Source organism: Octopus sinensis, linkage group LG2, assembly GCF_006345805.1.
Source record: "Octopus sinensis linkage group LG2, ASM634580v1, whole genome shotgun sequence".
NCBI classification, from domain to species: domain Eukaryota; kingdom Metazoa; phylum Mollusca; class Cephalopoda; order Octopoda; family Octopodidae; genus Octopus; species Octopus sinensis.
The window spans coordinates 85,620,191-85,640,085 of record NC_042998.1 but is presented as its reverse complement, the minus strand read 5'-3'; the positions used below and the strand labels follow the sequence as shown (position 1 = coordinate 85,640,085).

General features: G+C 34.3%; 2 protein-coding genes across 3 annotated transcripts in view; one reads left to right on the top strand and one right to left on the bottom strand.

The window, feature by feature from the left end:
• Window positions 1-13,435, top strand: part of LOC115231769 (protein disulfide-isomerase) — a 36,372-nt gene extending 22,937 nt beyond the window's left edge. The window contains exons 6-11 of the mRNA XM_029801719.2: window positions 2,325-2,447; window positions 3,047-3,247; window positions 4,149-4,269; window positions 5,618-5,796; window positions 8,838-8,918; window positions 9,540-13,435. Coding sequence (XP_029657579.1) covers window positions 2,325-2,447; window positions 3,047-3,247; window positions 4,149-4,269; window positions 5,618-5,796; window positions 8,838-8,918; window positions 9,540-9,605 — 771 coding nt within the window. The 3' untranslated portion in view covers window positions 9,606-13,435. The remainder of the gene's footprint in view (window positions 1-2,324; window positions 2,448-3,046; window positions 3,248-4,148; window positions 4,270-5,617; window positions 5,797-8,837; window positions 8,919-9,539) is intronic.
• Window positions 13,436-16,017: 2,582 nt separating this feature from the next.
• Window positions 16,018-19,895, bottom strand: part of LOC115230949 (protein C12orf4 homolog) — a 163,138-nt gene continuing 159,260 nt past the window's right edge. For both annotated transcript variants that reach the window (XM_029801056.2, XM_036514941.1), the window contains exon 13: window positions 16,018-16,549. In XM_029801056.2, the coding sequence (XP_029656916.1) occupies window positions 16,460-16,549 (90 nt within the window). In that variant the 3' untranslated portion in view covers window positions 16,018-16,459. The remainder of the gene's footprint in view (window positions 16,550-19,895) is intronic.

The following is a 19,895-nucleotide window of genomic DNA, read 5'->3' as shown; positions in this document are numbered from 1 at the left end:
TTTAAAAATAGTCAAAAATATTTTAAACGAAAAATAAATTTGTGAGTTCAATGTACTGTAGAATTTTAGTGATCATCTTTCAATTTTTTCTATTTATTTTTGTACATTGAGAAAATTTTCAACAATAAGTTCGAGGTCTTGTGCACATGTAAGAAATTGATATTTCCTGTCATGCAGAAATGTTCATTAGTTTAAAGTAATATAAAGCATTTATATTTTCTTTTTTTTTTATCTTTTTGAACAACTATCAGGTTATCCCATAAGTTCTGTCTGACTTTACCTTTTTTAAAATTGAATGAAATTTAATAGTATTTTAGAATGTCTAATGGAATTAAAAATTATTTTTATGTATTTGTGTACATTTAAACTAATTAAATATTATTTTACAGAATAATAGTTAAAATTTCTTTGATTAAAACCCTTTCTAACATGGAAGTATCCAATGACCATTTAAAGCACATAATGCTTTATGAGTACAAAATAGGAGACTCTGCAGCTGAAGTGACTCGAAACATACACTCAGTTTATGGGAAAGAATGCTTGAATGAAAGAACTTGCAGAAGATGGTTTGCAAAATTCAGAAGTGGAGATTTCAACCTTGAAGATGAAGATAGAACAGGACGTCCAGTTGAGTTTGATGATAAGCTCCTTGAGGCATTACTTGAAAATCTTGCATTATCATTTGAAGAATTGGCAATAAAGCTTAGTTCAAACCATACAACTATTCGTCATCTTCAACAACTTGGAAAGGTTCCTAAACTTGGAAAATGGGTACCTCATGAATTGTCCGAAAGCAACTGCAAATCCCGAGTTGACATCTGCTCTTCTCTCCATTCTCGCAAACTCATTTCACCCTTTCTGGATAGACTTGTGACTGGTGATGAAAAATGGATCTTCTATCGAAATGTTAAATGTTGTAAACAGTGGCTTGATAAAAGGGAAAAAGCTCAACCACAACCGAGAAGGGAACTTCATGGGAAAAAGGTTCTCTCTATCTGATGGGATTGCTAAGGTTTAATTCACTTTGAATTGTTACCACCTAATGCAACAATCAATGCTCAAGTCTACTGTCAGCCATTAGAGTGTTTGAACCAAGTTTTGAAGAAAAAAAGACCCACTTTAGTGAATCGAAAAGGAGTGATGTTTCATCAGGACAATGCGTAACCCCACCCTGCAAAGATCATATCACAGAAGATCAAAGAGCTTGGTTGGGAAAAAATTCCTCATCCACCTTATTCTCCCGACCTTGCTCCTTCAGACTACCATTTGTTTCGTAGTTTACTGAATCATTTGGGGGACATAACTTTTGCAAGCCTGGAGGAGGTCGAAACTGACATTTCAGAATTCTTCGCTTTGAAACCAAATTAGTTTAACATTGATGGGATTAAAAACCTTGTAAATAGATGGAAGGAAGTCATAGATAATCAGGGAAAGTACATTGATAATTAAATATAACATTTTATCATTTGTTTTCTATATTCAAAATTCGGACAGAACTTATGGGATAACCTGATACTATCCAATTATCATTATTTGGGCATTGTAAAGAGGATATAACATTTTCAGACATAATTTTAATTTTTGCATAATTTTCAATATTCTGCTTATTTTTGAAATTACTTTGCACATATCTAGTTCGTTTTATAACATATCCAGGCAGACTTGTTTGAGCTATTGGTAAATGATATAAGCTGTAAGATTGTATTTGCAAATCACATTTGGCTTATAATATGTAGTATCCATGACAATATAATAAATCTTGTCAGTGATGGATTTTTCATTTAAAACGTCCATTGTTGAAGAATAACCTAAAACTGTTTTTGTGAAGTTTAAATATTTAAAAAAATATATTTGAAAATAAGTAGTGTTTCTTTATTCTGAGAATATTATACTTATTAGAACTAAAACACAACAGTTAATATTAAGTGAAAGACTGCCAAGGTTGAATTTGATTTTCATCCCCTTGGGATCAGGAAAATAAGTATTAGTTGAACACTATGGTTGTGGCCTTGTGCCAAAATTAGAAACTAGTATTAAGTGAAAGACAATAGATTGGCAGAATCATTAGAGCATTGGACAAAATGCAGTGTGGTATTCCTTCTAGCTGATCTGATTTCAGATCTTGTCATAATCTACTTAACTTTGCCTTTCATTTTGGGTTCAAGAAAATCAAGCACTAATAAAGTATTATGATCAATGGAATTAGCTTACTCTTTCCTCCTACAATTTCATGCCTTGTCTGTTGGAAACTATTAATTGAAAAATTGCTAGTATATTTCATTCATTCAACAGCTTCAAAATTAATCTTTTCTTTTATCTTTAAGTCCGCCCAGAAAATATTCAGTGGAGACATCAAAAACCACCTTCTATTGTTTTTGAAAAAATCTACAAAACCAGAAACTCTTCTTGATTCTTTTAAAACTGTTGCTAAAGAATTCAAAGGCAAGGTATGTATTTAGTGCCATAAATTCTTTTAGTTTATTTATTTCAGCTCTGTTGGTTTTAACTTCAGGAGTATATTTTTGTGTTTATTACATTACTTTAAGCTTTCAGTAATTTAGTTAAAAGAAAAAAATTTCATTGAAATTCATTGTTTATCATGGGCGACACAAAATTCACTGAGGCAGGTTTTCTGCAACTGGATGCCCTTCCAGTTGCCAATCTTCAGCCATTTCTGAGCGAGGTATTATTTCTCCATGATTGGATATGATTTTGCTGAAGGTAGGAAATGAACCCTGCCTGTATGACAGTGACACTTGTTTACAACTATCACACGATGTCAAGACAAGATACACATGATTACCTTCTTTCAGTTTCTGTCTACAAGTCCATTCACAAGGCTTTGGTTGGCCCAGGGCTATAGCAGACACATTTGCCCAAGGTGTCATACAGTGGGAATGAATCAGAAATTTTGGACTACTGGGGCTATAGTAGAAGACACTTGCCCTTGTTTCCACACTGAGACTGAACCCAAAACCATAAGTGAAGAAAGCAAACTTCTTAACCACATGGCCATATTTGCACCTATGAATTATTTTCATTTCAGGTTCTATTTATCAATATTGATATTGAAGATGAAGACAACATGAGGATTTTGGAGTTCTTTGGTCTAAAGGAAGAAGAGTGTCCATCCATCAGACTCATTCGTTTAGATGATGAAATGTCCAAATATAAACCACAAACCACAGACCTTACCACTGAATCAATGACAAAGTTTGTTCAAGACTTTTTGGATGGTAAAATTAAAGTATGTAAATTTTATTATTTCTTCCCTTTACTAAAATAGTAGAATCTTACTATAGCACCTATTTACAATAAATGGATAGGTTAAGTTCAAGTGTCCTTTCTAAGGAGACAGTATAACATTAATTGCTGATTGGGACACTGTATTTTGTTATATAACCATATGACTATTTAAGCAGTGTGTTTCTGGATGGTTAATGGGTTGGATGTGGTGCTGAAGAAGGAGCAAAAGCTCCCAAAATATGCATATACACCCATTGCCTATTTTTCTATCTCCAATCACATTGTTTACACAACATAATAAATCAGCGCTGGCTCTAATTCCTATAGAATATCTGTAGAGATAGCCCATATCATACTTTTAAAAGCTATCTTTTGACCTTTAGACATTATTCTACCAATTGCTTACTGCAACAATTTAGATTTACATTTGCACTCACATAATTTTTGTTGAAGCTTTGAGTGACGAGCTTGATTAGGTGAAGTTTTCAACTTGCATTTGAAATTATTCAAGGATAATTCAAATTTTCCAGTCTGAAAGTGTCATAGTCTTTTCATCAGCTAATTTAAAATTTATTAATATCTCTTTGTTTTAATTTGGTCTTCTATACCCCTTTTCAGCAAAGGTGAAGCAGGAAATGTTTAGAGAAAAAAAAATAATCGAAATAAATTCAATATTTGTTGCTTATTGTATTCAAAGAAAGGAAAATGGCTTTGGAAGCTAATTTGTAATTGAGAAAATGACACAGAGAGAGGTACTCACATCAAAGTGAGAACATTTTATAATGTAAAATTTTCAGATAATGAGTGATTATTAGAAAAGTGTCTTTATATTTATATAAAATGTTTTATAATTGTTCTCTTTTAAGAGAATTAATCTAGCCAATACAATATTTTTCTTGTAGCAACATATGATGAGTGCTGATCTCCCAGAAGAATGGGATGCTAAACCAGTAAAAATTTTAGTGGGTACTAATTTCAATGCTGTTGCCAAAGATAAGACTAAGAATGTGTTTGTTGAATTCTGTAAGTATCATCATTTTAACATCCATGTTTTTCATGCTAATATGGGTTTGGCATGCACTATTGTGTGTGTGTGTGTGTGTGTGTGTGTGTGTAAAAACATGTTTTTTAAACATCCACTTGTCCGTGCTCAATGGATCAGACTGATTTTGTTGACATAGATTTTCTACAGCCTGTTGCCAACCCTTATTTGTTTCCATGTGAGGCAATATTCTACCATGACACAACATATTTTCATGGAAGATTGAAAAGTGCACCATCATGCTGCTTACATGATGGTGGCACTCATTTACAACGATCAGGAAAAGTCAAGGCAAGAAATGATAAGTCTTTTGTCAGCTCAGGCCTGTTGTAGAAGACAGATGCCCAAGGTACCATGCAGAGGGACTGAACCTGAAACTGTGTGGTTGGAAAGCAAACTTCAAGCCTATGACCATGCCTACACATATTACTTAAGTCTGCTTTCCATTAGGTAGAAATTTTCGAGATATTTATCACCTCAGAGCTTAATAAAAAAAAAAAAAAAACCTCTTGCCCAGTGCTACACATCAGGAACAAATCTGAAGCCGTGTTATTTTAAAGCAAACTTCTTAATTACAGAGCCACATTTTACAAAGGAAAACTGACAAAAATCAATTTTCTTAGACAAAATATTGAAAAGTGATATAATTTTCTCATAAAATTGGGTTTAAAAAAATTTCTTAAATGTCAAAATTGCAATGGTGTATAAATTCAGAAAATGCTAAGATATTTCACTTCATTCTCTGAAATTAAGTATTGCCAATAATTTTTGTTATCCAACCACTGTTTTGCATATCAAGGATACATTTCCCAGGAACCTATGCACTGGAAAGGAAATGTTCAGTGTTACTTTTTATGTGTTTGTCATGTGACTGTGGCCATGCTGTAACTTCACCTTGAACAGTTTTAGTTGAAAAGATTAACACCTGTACTTACTTTTAAGTCTAGTATTTACTCTGTCACTCTTTTGCTGAACTGTACATTAAGTAGTGTTTGGAGGGGTACAGCTCTTCGGCTTACCACTTCCAGTCAAACTGATAATGTATATGCATGTGTAGGTGTGTATACAGTGGGCTTCCACACAGTTTCCATCTTCCAAATTCACTCACAAGCCATAGGGTCCAGGGCTAGAGAGGATACTTGCCCAAAATGCCATGGTGGAACAGCTCAAAATCTGGTTTCAAAACAAGCTTTTTAACTTTCAGATACATCATTTCTGTGACTTTGTTTTTGCATAAATCTTAATGAGAGAGCTAAGTGCAATTGATTTTGGATTATCTAAAGGAATTCTTTCCATTATGATTATATTTGCTACTTGTTACATTTTCAGATGCTCCTTGGTGTGGCCACTGTAAGCAGTTGGCTCCAATCTGGGATGAATTGGGAGAGAAATTCAAGGATCGTGAAGATATTGTCGTTGCCAAAATGGATGCTACTGCCAATGATTTAGAAGACATCAAAATTAACAGCTTCCCAACACTGAAATATTTTCCTAAAAATAGTGATGAGGTAATGAGATTATATACTTCTAAATCTTTTTAATAGTTTTTTTTATAAAATTAAAAGAATGCAAATTAGAAGAAAAAATACAGGTCAATAGTTTGCACTTTTGCCTGGTTCTGGAAATATTTTCATGATTTTTTTTTTATAAAGCCAAAACAAAGCAAGTTATAAGAAAAAATATAAGTTAATCATTTCTTGTTCAGGAAATATTTGGAGAAATGATTAACTTATATTTTTTCTTGTAACTAGCTTTGTTTTGGCTTTATAAAAAAAAAATTTTTAATTTCGTGCAAACTATATTATTTTACATATTTCGTTTTAGTGACCACTACTAAATGTTATTTGTGTGTGTGAGATTATCATGTCTGCCTTTTCTATGCTGATATTCTACTGCTGGATACCTTTCTTAATGCCAAGGTATCAATAACTACAGAGGTATCAAGCTGTTGGACCAGGTGATGAAGGTTACGGAGAGGGTCATAGCCCAACTAATTAGAGAGAGAGTTAGTTTAGATGAGATGCAGTTTGGGTTTGTGCCAGGGAAAAGTACTACTGATGCTATATTCCTGGTAAGGCAGCTGCAGGAGAAATACCTAGCCAAAGATAAGCCCCTGTACCTGGCTTTTGTTGACATGGAGAAAGCCTTCGACAGGGTCCCCCGATCCCTTATCTGGTGGGCAATGAGGAAACTAGGGATAGATGAATGGTTAGTGAGAGCTGTGCGGGCCATGTACAGGGACGCCGCTAGTAGGGTGAGGGTTGGAAATGTGTACAGTGAAGAATTCCGGGTAGAGGTAGGAGTCCACCAAGGCTCAGTACTCAGCCCCCTCCTATTTATCATAGTCCTCCAGGCAATAACGGAGGAATTCAAGACAGGATGCCCTTGGGAGCTCCTCTATGCTGATGACCTTGCTCTAATTGCTGAGTCGCTATCAGAACTGGAGGAGAAGTTTCAGGTGTGGAAACAAGGATTAGAATCGAAGGGCCTCAGAGTCAATCTAGCTAAAACCAAAGTCGTAATCAGTAGGAAGGTAGACAAATCACAAACACCTTCAGGTAGATGGCCCTGCTCGATCTGTAGAAAAGGTGTAGGTAGAAACTCTATAAGATGCACCAAGTGTAATCTATGGACACATAAGAGATGCAGCAATGTCAAAGGAAGGCTAACTAGGAAGATGGTTTTTGTATGTGGCAGATGCTCAGGAACAATAAACACTGAAAATGCTCTGAGACCAACTTCCGTCACTTTCCAGGGAGAAAAACTAGAAATAGTTGATAGTTTCCGTTACCTAGGTGACCAAGTCAGCAGCGGGGGCGGGTGTGCTGAAAGTGTAACTGCTAGAGTAAGAATAGCCTGGGCAAAGTTCAGAGAGCTCTTACCTCTGCTGGTGACAAAAGGCCTCTCGCACAGAGTGAAAGGCAGACTGTATGATGCGTGTGTACGAACAGCCATGCTACATGGCAGTGAAACATGGGCCGTGACTGCTGAGGATATGCGTAAGCTCGCTAGAAATGAAGCCAGTATGCTCCGATGGATGTGTAATGCCGGTACTCACACTCGGCAGAGTGTAAGTACCTTGAGAGAAAAGCTGGACCGAAGAAGCATCAGTTGTGGTGTGCAAGAGAGACGTTTGCGCTGGTATGGTCATGTGGCGAGAATGGATGAAGATAGTTGTGTGAAAAAGTGCCACACCCTAGCGGTTGAGGGAACCTGTGGAAGAGGCAGACCCAGGAAAACCTGGGACGAGGTGGTGAAGCACGACCTTCGAACTTTAGGTCTCACTGAGGAAATGACTAGAGACCGAGACCTCTGGAAGTGTGCTGTGCGCGAGAAGACCCGGCAGGACAAGTGAGTCCATAACCCGTGGCCTTCTACATGGGATGGAGCCAGCCTACGTATGCATACCTTCCCTTCTTGGGACACAAAACTCTACTTGTGAAGACGTGATGAGGCAAGTGAGGATCAGAATCGAAATCGATCAATGGAAATTGCGGATGTGCTACCAGTGCCGGTGGCATGTCAAAACTCTGCTTGTGAAGACCCGTTGAGGCAAGTGACGATCAGAATCGAAATCGATCAATGGAAATTGCAGATGTGTTACCAGTGCCGGTGGCATGTAAGAGAACTTTCCGTTTCGCGACCGTTGCCAGCACCGCCCCGTTTCGTGTCCGTTGCCAGCCTCGCCTGGCCCTCGTGCCGGTGGCACATAAAAAGCACCATCCGTTCGTGGCCGTTTGCCAGCTCTGTCTGGCACCAGTGCGGGTGGCACGTAAAAAGCACCCACTACACTCACGGAGTGGTTGGCGTTAGGAAGGGCATCCAGCCGTAGAAACACTGCCAGATTTGACTGGGCCTGATGAAGCCTTCTGGCTTCACAGACCCCAGTAGAACCGTCCAACCCATGCTAGCATGGAAAACGGACGCTAAACGATGATGATGATGATGATGATGATACTGGATTTCATTCCAATGGTTTTTCACACATTGTACTAAGCTTCAAGACACTAAAGTTACTGCCGTCCAGGTAATCTCTGAAGTCACATGGCAGTAATCATGCCTGCATGTGTGCATACACAGCTTCTGTACAATTTCTGTTTACCATATTTCACTTGAGGCTATAGTAGACACTTAAGGTGCCATGCTTGCATATGTGCATGTGTGTGTAAAAATCATTGATTCAACATCCATTTTTCCATGTTTGCAAGTGCGAGATAAAATTTATTCAAGAAACCTTCTTTCTAAGCCAGATAATGTCATCTTAGTCATTTGAATAAGAATACTACAATGATTGAATATATTTTCAAGGAAGATTGCAAATGAATGACATTGCTTTTATGACAGTGATATTTGTTTCCAACTATCATACACTTGCCTAAGGTGCCATGCAATGGGACTGAAGATAAACCCATGTTTGTGAAGCAAACTTCCCTACATCTCTGCTATATCTCCATATCCTTGTTTATTAAATATTTCTCTCGATCAAGAAAAGAAATTCTTTCTGTTAATAGAATTCATTTTAATAAATGTCTTTATTTCTTGTTTTTAGGTAATAGATTATAATGGTGCCAGAACATTGGAGAGTTTTATTAAATTCTTAGAAAGTGGTGGAAAAGAGGGAGCTGAATTGGTAAATACATTATTTCTTTCAGAATTTAATTTTAATCTAAAAAAAAATATATATATAACCTTCTGACAGTGTTGTTAAAGTGAAACTAAATGCCTTGCTATATTTAATCATGGTACTTTGTTCTGAGTCCAAATCACACCGAGGTAAACTTTACCTTTCATTTTTTGTGGGCTGATGAAGTAAAGTATAGGTTGAAGCACTGGAGGGTGGTTTAATCAACTTGCTTCTACCCCCAAAATTTCAGGCCTTGTCTCAAATTAGAAACAATTATTAAGAGTGATGAATAGCATCAAACAAAAGGTCATGTGGTATATGAGGGGTGTATGAAAAGTTTTGAGTCTTGTACCATGCTTTTTTTTTTTTTTTTTTTTTTTTGAGGCTCAAGATTTTTCATTATACCCTTTGTATGTTTGAAGCTATTCTACGATTTCTAATTTATTTCCATCTTCCCATATAGTATGGGTAGTGCAGAGGGATGCCTTTTTTCTTTCTTCATTTATTTTTTTTCTTAAATTTACAAATTCAGATAATTAAATATTTTACCTGTCCTATTTTTTTTTATATAATTTCCTTTTTAAAATAAGATTTAACATAACTTTCTATATTCTTTTTTACTTACAGGAGAGTGAAACAGCAGAAGAAGAAGAGGAGGAGGAGGAAGATGAACACAAACATTCAGAATTATAAAATTATTATTATATCACATTTTTGTGATCATTTCTTATTTCATCTTTTCCTGTGCAACAATGGTTTCTCTTGGCCAATTGGCTTGGCTACCATGTTGCTGCAGCAGCGATGGCCATTCATCGGACATTTTAGGCTACTACTGTCCATCACTATTTGCATTTCACACACACTTTCTCTCTCTCTCAAACTCATCTATTTCCAAATCTTTCAGCCCAGAGATATGAACCCTTTCTCAAAAATCCTATTCTTAAATGCTGCAATAACAGCATTTGGAATCTAATTTTATTTTGTGCACTCATGTTTAACATGAGTAAAAGGACAACTTGACTCTTAACTAAACAAATTTAAACAAGCTTTTTTGTAACAAACATTTAAAAAAATAGAAAAAAAGGGGGAAAGATAATAAATACTAATAATTCTTTCATGTGTGGTGACTCTTAAAATTTATTTTTGTTTCTAAAGAACTGTTTTCTTTTTTATTTTTACTTTTTCTCATTTTTTTAAAGTCTTCCAGTGTATATTGAGATAGTGATGGACTGGCCAGTGCTGCTGCAGAGTGCTCTGATTTAAACTGAGACTGTCTTACTGGAAACATTAGATATTCTGAATTAACTCTTTATTTTTGCTCATTTTCACTCCTTCCTCTCTAATAATAATAGGCTTCTAAATGTTCAGATACATATTTTTCTTTTTTAATACTATAAACATTTGTCATTTAATTCTAGTAGCTATTAATATCAAATTAACCACTTCAAATTAATTAATGGAAATATTCTTGGCATCTCTGTAAGTTGTTCTAATTAGTTTTGTATAGATATCTCTTAGGAAGTATTTGTGGGTGAGGGGTTCATCTTTATTTCTGAATTTTATCTTAAGGAAATTTATCTTTTGTTTTAGTACAGGTTAGTATAAGTAAAATTTTACATCATTACATGTTATGTTGGTTAATTTGTAAATAAGGTCATTTTGTTTTGCTTTGTATGCTTTATGCCAACTTTGGGGACATGTACTACTGCTTAAAATTTAGAATAATCCCCTATTCTTTTTATTTACTTAAAATCAAAATAGTATCGTCTTGACAAAATCCTCATAAAAAAAATTATGATAAATATCATCAGTTATTAAAATTCATTGATCAATTACCTAAAAAAGGGTGGTGGGATCTAATTTCATCATGCCTTCATATTTTGTAAAAATTATATAAAAAAAAAACCCACACATAGGGTAACATTTGTTTGCAACATTCTCTATTATGAAGTAAATTTTCAAGATCTAAACATTTTGTTTGGCATAATCAAGTGGTATGGGAGGAAATAATTCACACATATCTATGAATGGAATTTCATTTAAAAATTAACCTACAATATTAATACAAATTTCCCTTCATGTAGGGGGACTATAGAAGAACAGGATTTATCACAACCATGATCTCAAAATTCCACTTGGGTTATTTTTCTATCATCATGCAGTCATATGTGGCTAAATTTGAAATATTAACTTCACTGAAGCTAAAAAGCTTTATCACTTTTCTAAGTGGGAAGGTTTAAAAAGAAACTGTGATTGACTTAATCATTCTTGATTCAAGTTGATGCACAAGGTACTGGAACTAGTCTATAAGAACTTACTGTAGTAATATTTTCTACCTGAATACTGCAATAAGACAGCTGCAGTTGCCTTATCTCAATTGTTTCAGGCATTGTTATTTGGTTAGATGTAAACTGTGCTCCTGTCAGTTAGGTATTGGAGATAAAACTATTTGAATATAAGTGTTTTCATAGTGTAAAATGAAATCACTTAAAAATTAGCTTTACATTTGAGGTGCACACATTATTTGTACTTGGATACATAAAGTAACAGTTGTAGAATATTTCCATATATTTTACATAATGTAAACATTATCTGGTATATGCTGGGTAGAGTGGATAGATATATATTTATCAAAGTTGACAGTCTATTCTGAGTCTCACTGTTAGCTGGGCTGTTCACTTTATACTCAGTCTGGTTGCAATATAATAAAACAGTTTTAGTTTAGAGCAAAATTCACTAAGAATTCACTTACAAACATTTTAAAAAAATATTTTATAATCATGTAATTTTCTTTGTAATTTATTTTTAACATTTTAATTTTAAGGAAGTTGTTACTTTTAGTTCAGTTGAAGTTCATGACGTCTGGACTATTTCAATTTAGAAATTCTTGGTTTATCCATATTTTAAAATATGGAAACAATTTTCCCTTGTTAAATTTCCAATTTTGCATTAAGTTTGGACCATGGTGTAATAATGTTTCTTTTAAAAAGATAATGAAGATTAAGAAATTGAATTTTGAGGATCAAGTTTTTGCTTAGTAACATTTTTGAGAAGAATTTATGAAATTACCTCAATTTTTTTTTTTTTGTAAGATATGTTTTTTCTATTTTCTTCCACATTGTTACTTTAAACTGTCTTCTTTTCATGCTTATGGAACAGACTATAAGCATGTCTTGGTCTTATCTAGACAATATTTGTCTATTACTAGTTCAGAATAGATAAATCAAATTACAAGACAAGTAAATTTCTTGTTTTCCATTTTTCAGTTCTGAAGTTTATTTCTGTCACAATCCTCCTTCAATTTGTTTCTCCCTAGTAGTGTGTAGTCTTAAGCTCCTTTACAAATTTCACAGACCTGATCATATTGTGTGCATGTGAGTTTGCTCATGTGTGGACTAGCTGGTTCTTGGAAAAAAGGGCCACAGTTGAACGATCACCTCTGCCTTAATTTATCAAGTGTATTTCTAGGTGTGACTTATCAATGGTTGGAAATTCATAAAAATTCTGTGATAGTTCTCCTTAGTGATATTGTTTTTTTTCTATTTGATTTTAAATTTACTTCTGCTTCAGAACTGAATATTCCAGTCATAGAAAATCATTGAACAATGCTTTTTTTTTCTTGTTCTCCTTTTCTTCCTTTCACTAAACATTCTGCTTCTAAATACCATTTTGACTGCATTAGTCAAATTCTTTCAACTGAGGAATTTACTAAACACAAGATCGATTCTATAGTGTTACCAGATATTTTTGGCTGAAAATAAATGGGGAGGGAGATTTTTATAGCAAAATTCTATTTATGGCAAGTAAGAAAAGTAGTGTTTTCATAATTTATAAATTATTTTTTCATTTAATAGAAAAAAAGGGTGGGGGTCAGAGGTAAAAATCACTGATGCACAAATTGAATATACTGTAAAACTACTTTATTGATGGGGGTTTCTCAAGATGCTTATTGAAATTAAAAATATCATTTATTTAAGTTTTCATGGTAACCATATTTCATAAGTGGATTACAAACTATCAAGATGCTTGAATTCAAATCTATATTTAAAGGAATGACTTGGGGCAATTTGTTTTGCCATGGTAAATTCTAGATGGTGAAAGAAACCTAAATGTTATGACATATTCAAAATCCTAAATTTTCAATCATCCAAGATTAAATTTTGATTTTTTAGAGAGAAAAAAAAATAAAACTGGCTACTGTGAAATAATATATTTTCTTTGTTAATATTTCATACTGCCTCTTGACCATTTACAAACTAATCTTAATAAACAGACTAAGATATGAACAAATATCCTCTGACATCAAGTACAATTCTTAAATTAAAAAAAAAAAACCTATAAAATTCAATCTCTCTACATTCCAGCATTATTTGCTGAAGTGGTAACAAATAAAATAAATCTCTTACCTACATCTTAACAGTACCAAAAAGAAAAGTTTGCTAAAAGAAATTTCATGAACTGTAGCATGCATGTTAATGCAGTGATCATCTGACTTTAACAAATAAAGAGTATAAATAATTTTATATTTGTTTATTATATTTTTTCTTTAAAGTACTAGTATTAATAGAAGAAATTCTTTCACTGGTTTATTATAGGGTTGCATACATACAGGACCACCAACTTTTTCAAGGATTTTAGTAAATAAATATACTGAATCCAGAATTACTTGATTTTTATCAACAAAGTTTTCAGGATATTTACACCAGCTACAGACATACACACACTAAGCATATGTATGAAGAGCTATGGCAGTTCCTGTCTATCAAATTTCAGTCTGTGGCTATGGAAAAAAACAGTTGTGTGAAGTGCTGTAAAATGGATTTGAACAGAGTACATGGCTTGGAAACAAACTTTTCTTTGTTTTTTTTTGTTTTTTTTTCTCTCTCAATTCACTTCCATTTCTGGGTCCTTCTGTCCAACCTACTTCTACCCACCTTATAACTCTTATTTTGATCTCCTAGCTCTACCCAACCATGCCCCTACTCTATCATCTAAAATTTAAGTAGCCATGTAGCTCCTCAACAAAAAGAAACTTGTTCTGCTCTGGACGCTTCTCATACTTTTACCCCTGATCTCCTTGTATAAAGCTTTACCCTCAGATTCATAATCATGCAAACTGCATGGCAAATGTGCTAGTGCTAAAAAAAAAAAAAACTCAGTGGTTGATGTTTGAAGGGTGTCCAGCTATAGAAGCCATTACCAAAGCAGATACTGGAGTACAACACAATCCTTGAGTCCAGTGGATCTTGTCAAACTATCCAACCTAAGCCAACATCAAATAATGAAATGTTAATGTCCATGGTGCTATAACTTTGAAATGTTTGGAAGTGAGAGTGGGATATTTGTAATTTATTCTAAAGACTTGTTGAATTAGTGATGTATACCCACCACCCAGTACTTTATTTTATTGACACCCCAGAGTGACAAAAGGTTAAAGCTGACCTCACTGAAATTAGAATCAGAAATGTAAAATACAGGTGACATGTCTGACGCATCAACATTTCTGCCATCCCAACAATTTTACATATTCTAATCGAGATATAAGGCCAGCGAATTTAAGAGAAGGACATAGTTGACTGGCACCTCAGTGTTGCAAGGCATTTTTTTTTTTTCAAATGCTCTACCAATTCTGCCAGTCCAACAATTGGTCATTTGTAAGATAAATACATGATTATTATAATACAAATATATCTCAAGTAAATGGTATTAGACCTCTTAATATACAAAAGTGAATGCATATTTCATGTTGTAGGCCTTAGTTTTGAACCTAGATAGCTGATATCTTATATACTACTAAAATGCTGTGATTGCTTGTCGAATTTAATATAGCCAAACTGGTGCATAATAGGAAAATACTCTGAAAGGTACCCTTGAAATGTGAATACAAATGGAATAAAACAAGTTGCACATAAATTGGACCATGGATTTCTGAGGTATGCATTATCTTGCGGGGGGGGGGGGGGGGGGGTAACCTTCATAAATAGCCAAAACTGTGCATAATGAGAAAATACTCTGAAAGTAACAACCCTAAAAAATACAAATTGTTTGTACAGTGAGTATTTGTATTTCAGATTTCTTTAAACAGACATATTTTTAAAATATTAAGTGATGATTGGAAAAAAAATATTTTTTGAGGTAATAGGAATTTTTTTTTCTAAGGTGAATATGATTTTCTATTCATGAGGAAGAAAGAAAACATCTGGTGGGATTGAAAAATAAGATAGTGAGAAGAGCATGGCTAAGAAGAGCCAAAGAAGGTGAGCAAGATAGTGGAGAACACCAAGAAGATTGGGACAGGCATGCGAATAGAAGGATCGATGAGACTGATAAAGGAAGGGTTGAGCATCTGGTGGAACAGGGGGAAAGAGACAAGCAGGAGAGCTCATGAATGGGATGCTTGGGGAACTGAGTCTGGAGGGGCAGAGGTGGGAGAGATCATGAACTGGATGCTTGGAAAGCTGAGAGTCTGGTGGAACAGAGGGAAAGAGTCAGAAGCAGGAGAGATCATGAATTGGATGCTTTAAATATGAATTTGTAAACCAGATTTGTGATGACACAAATGAATTGAAATATTTACTCGTTTACTTGTTTCAGTCATTTGACTGCGGCCATGCTAGAGCACCGCCTTTAATCGAGCAAATCGACCCCGGGACTTATTCTTTGTAAGCCCAGTACTTATTCTATCGGTCTCTTTTGCCGAACCGCTAAGTGACGGGGACGTAAACACACCAGCATCGGTTGTCAAGTAATGCTAGAGGGACAAACACAGACACACAAACATATACACACACATGCACATACATATATATATACATATATACGACAGTATTTAACTGAATTGTCATAAAATAAACTTTCATTTCAATGCAACGGTGAAATCAGCTTCAATGTTTTATAACCTGAACTGTCCGTGACCCAATGGGTCATAGGTAGTCTAGTTGTTCATAAAATTACATCTTTTCAAGGAGGCTATAGGTTTTGCAACATTTTTCTGGAATTTGTTAGTTTTAGCTCTTCATAAAAGAAAAAAAATACATAGTACAATAGACATAAAAATTACTGAGAAAGTAATACAAGTGAAAATTAGGAGAAATTGAGATTTACAATTACTAGAAATACAATTAAAATAATTTTAATTTCGACCCAAATATTACAGCAAACAATTTAGATGTATTATTAATTACTATAATATTCATTTCTTTTTCATTTGATATAAAGGCAAATATGAAGTCATGTCATTCTTCCATTTATCCAAAGGCTGTGTAAATGATCTGGGAACTGAAACTGGCTTGCAAACTCAGCTTGGGGAGCTAATCTTTTGTTTTCACAATCATTACAATGATACTGATTGCAATAATAGACACATGACCTCAAATTTTTAGGGAAAGACACTGAGGTTGTGTGATGCTCGTGCTTTAAATGACATGAGCGTAAAGTAAAATAGCTTCAACCAAGAAGCAAAACTAGCATGTGGACTGAGTTTACCAAGAGCTTAGCACTTATGTTACAGTTATTATTATAACAATAATATTAATAAAGGACTAAAGTTATACTGATTTCACAACAAGCGGATTAGATAGTCGGAAAATACTTGGAAGCATGTTGCTGATGTTGGCAAACATTTCCTCTGACATTCCCTGAAAGAAGAGAAATAAAATTAGGTTTGATTCCCTTTGAGAGAAGAGACATTTTTATTTTGAGAGCATGAAAGAAAATCTAAAATGCAATATTCTGTTGTGTCTGGGGAGAGTCATTTTCTTTTTGTGCCTTATAATTGACTCCCCAGACACAACAGAATATGCTTCAACACACCAACTCACAAAGAATCTTGCAAATGAAATAAAATGCAATAGTTAAATGTTAAAGACACATTTGCATACTTCATTAACATATTCTTGCAATGTCATCAATTTGATGTTATGATTTATTAGGTACATATAAGAAGACATCTGTTGTGAGGGATATAACCAATTTAGCCGTTTTAACAACAACCCATCTTAATCTACTCTTGGTTCTATATTACAAATTCCCCCATTTTAAAGTGATCAAAATTAAAACTTCCCATCAAACTTTTTTTGATTTATTGGATTGGTCAAAAAGTTTGGTCAATTTTTATTGACATTAAACTTCAAACACTCTAATAAATAACTTCAGTCTGTCCCTTGCACATGCATACTTGTGAGATACTTGACACTTCAACATAGATGCAAACTTGTGATGAGACAAATATTTTTTGTACTTGGGATTATCTTGAAAATGAAGGACAAAAATAAAAATTATTGATACCTCATGCCTTTCATTTTTAAAATGGCAAGAAAACAGCACAAACCTGCAGTAAGACTTGCTATTACAAAATTAGTGTGCCAGAAGTGGTTCCTAAAATTTCGATTGAGAAATTTTTCAGTTCAAAATGCACCTCACTCTGGCCAGCCAACTGTGATTAACAACACCAGCCCCTGGTCAAATGACCAGGATAATCCATATATTCCCCAAATAATCAAATCAAGTAGTGAAAACCATCAGTAGGTTCTGTGTTTGGGTCCCACATCAGTTGAATAAGGCTAATCTTACCCAATGGATTTCCATCTGCATGGCATTAGGAAAGGCATTCAGCTATAGAAATCAAGTCAAAGCAGACTGGAGCCTGGTGCTGCACTTTGGCTTATCATCTCCAGTCAAACCAACCAACCAACCAACCTATGGATAACAGACATTAAATGATGATTTTTTTTTTTTTTATGAGAATGGTGACATGGGATGAAACACCACAAACAACCAAGGATGACTTCACCAAAAGAAGGTTGTGCTTTAATTTGGTGGGACTGAAAAAGTGTTGTTTTTTTACAAGCTTCTTTACAGACAGGACCATCAATTCAGATATGTGCTGTGACCAGCTGGACTAATTAAACGCAGTGGTCCAGCAAAGCATCCAGTACGGGCTAATCATAAAGGTATTGTTTTTCATCACAACAATGCCAGACCATACACTTCTTCACAGATGCAGCAGAAGTAACTGAAGCTTGACTGAGAAGTTTTGCCACATCCTTTATATTCACCCATCTTTGTACCTTTAGATTTCCACCTGTTTTGGTCTCTTAAAAATTTATTAAATGGACACACTTTAAACAATGAAGAGCATATAAAAATTCACCTGGAAGAATTTTTAGCCAGTAAAGACAGGAAAGTCTTTGATCAGGTAATAATGAATCTGCCTACAAGATGGCAGAAGATATTGGAAGGAAACGGTAATTATATCCATTGTCCTAATAAATTGCTTTATATTTAAAACTTGTCTTATTTTCACTTAAGGAAAACAAAAAGACTTTTTGGCCAACCCAGTACATTCCAAACAGCTTAATAATGACATTGCTTTGCTGTTTTACTAAATTCTTCATTCTTTTCAAAATTAACTGAACAAAGGTGATGTATTTCAACAGAAATCTAGCAATGAAAGAGTTAATCACCTTCCACCTACATTGGTGTATGAAGGATAAAAGTAAAATTGACAGTGGTCTGATTTAAATTCTGGATGCAGAGAAGACTTAGACTAGTGATGTGCTAAGGTAGCATCTTTGCTTAACCAAACATTCTTATTTCTTTATTGCCCACAAGGGGCTAAACATAGAGGGGACAAAAAAGGGGATTAAGTTGATTACATCGACCCCAGTGCATTACTGGTACTTAATTTATCAACCCCGAAAGGATGAAAGGCAAAGTTGACCTTGGCAGAATTTGAACTCAGAACGTAAAAGCAGATGAAATACCACTAAGCTTTCGCCCAGCGCACCAACGTTTCTGTCAGCTCACGGCCTTATCCAAACATGCTTAACCAAACATTCTGCCCTCCTCTGACAAAACACAATAAGTAAAAGAAAAAAAAACCCTCAAAACTGGGGTAACTGCAAAGAACTGAAAAAAATTAGCCTAATTTTTTTTCGATTTGCTGTGTGTCATAGGTTGCTGTTTAATGAAAAGATGAAACTTTTCCAAGATCATATATCTAGAATGTATGAGGTATGGTCCAGGCAATTAAAATATCAATTCTCTGACAAAACACAGTAAGTTGACTTGCTGTTGTTTTACTTTGGAAAACACAAAAGGAGGAAATATTCTATGTTTAATTTTAAATATGAATCAACCATGTGTTATTCTTATCAAACTTTTATATTTCCTGCAAGAAAGATGTTTGGTCTCTTACACCAACGTGATGAAAGTGTGCCATTATATGATTTTAACCTGGAAATGTATTGGAAATAACAGTTAGGATAGTTAGTGATGATAGAGTTTTCGTTTTCATTCCAATTTTGTAGAATATCTCACAAACTGAGTTTGATGAAGTTGTTTAATTAAGGAAAGATTTAATCTGAACATTGCCAGCTAATGAAACAGTTGTCAGTTAAACCATAGCTCTAGTACATACTACAGGCAAACTGTGCTAGCAACAGTTTAGATCAGGGGTTCTCAACCATTTTTATCTATAGACCCCTTTGATTACTATTTTATTCTTAGCCATCGAATATTTAAAAGCTAGTTTAATAGAAACTTCTTTCAAAATTCCTATTTTATTTATCACATTTGTGTAGGCTGAACTATGTAAAAGATTAACCCTTTAGTATTTAAACCGGCCATATCCGGCCAAAATGGTTAATCTGTTTTATGTTCAGACTGACCAGATCCAGGCCCTCACACCTACCCTACAATGTTATTCTACATTAAGTAATTACACCATCAAGATCTTGAAGATATGAGATAATGCATGATTAATTCAAATCAATGTGAATCAATAGGCATTATGTTTGATAGAATAATCTGAACACTAAAGGGTTAAAGAAAGAAACCTAGCTGTTTCTTGCAATACATAAATCTAAAGCAAGATTTTTTTCAGGGGCCCTTAAAATAATAATATGAATCCATAATTTACTATTTTGTTGCATGGACCCCAGTTGAGAATGACTGGTTAAGATAGTCTTTTTCACATTTCAT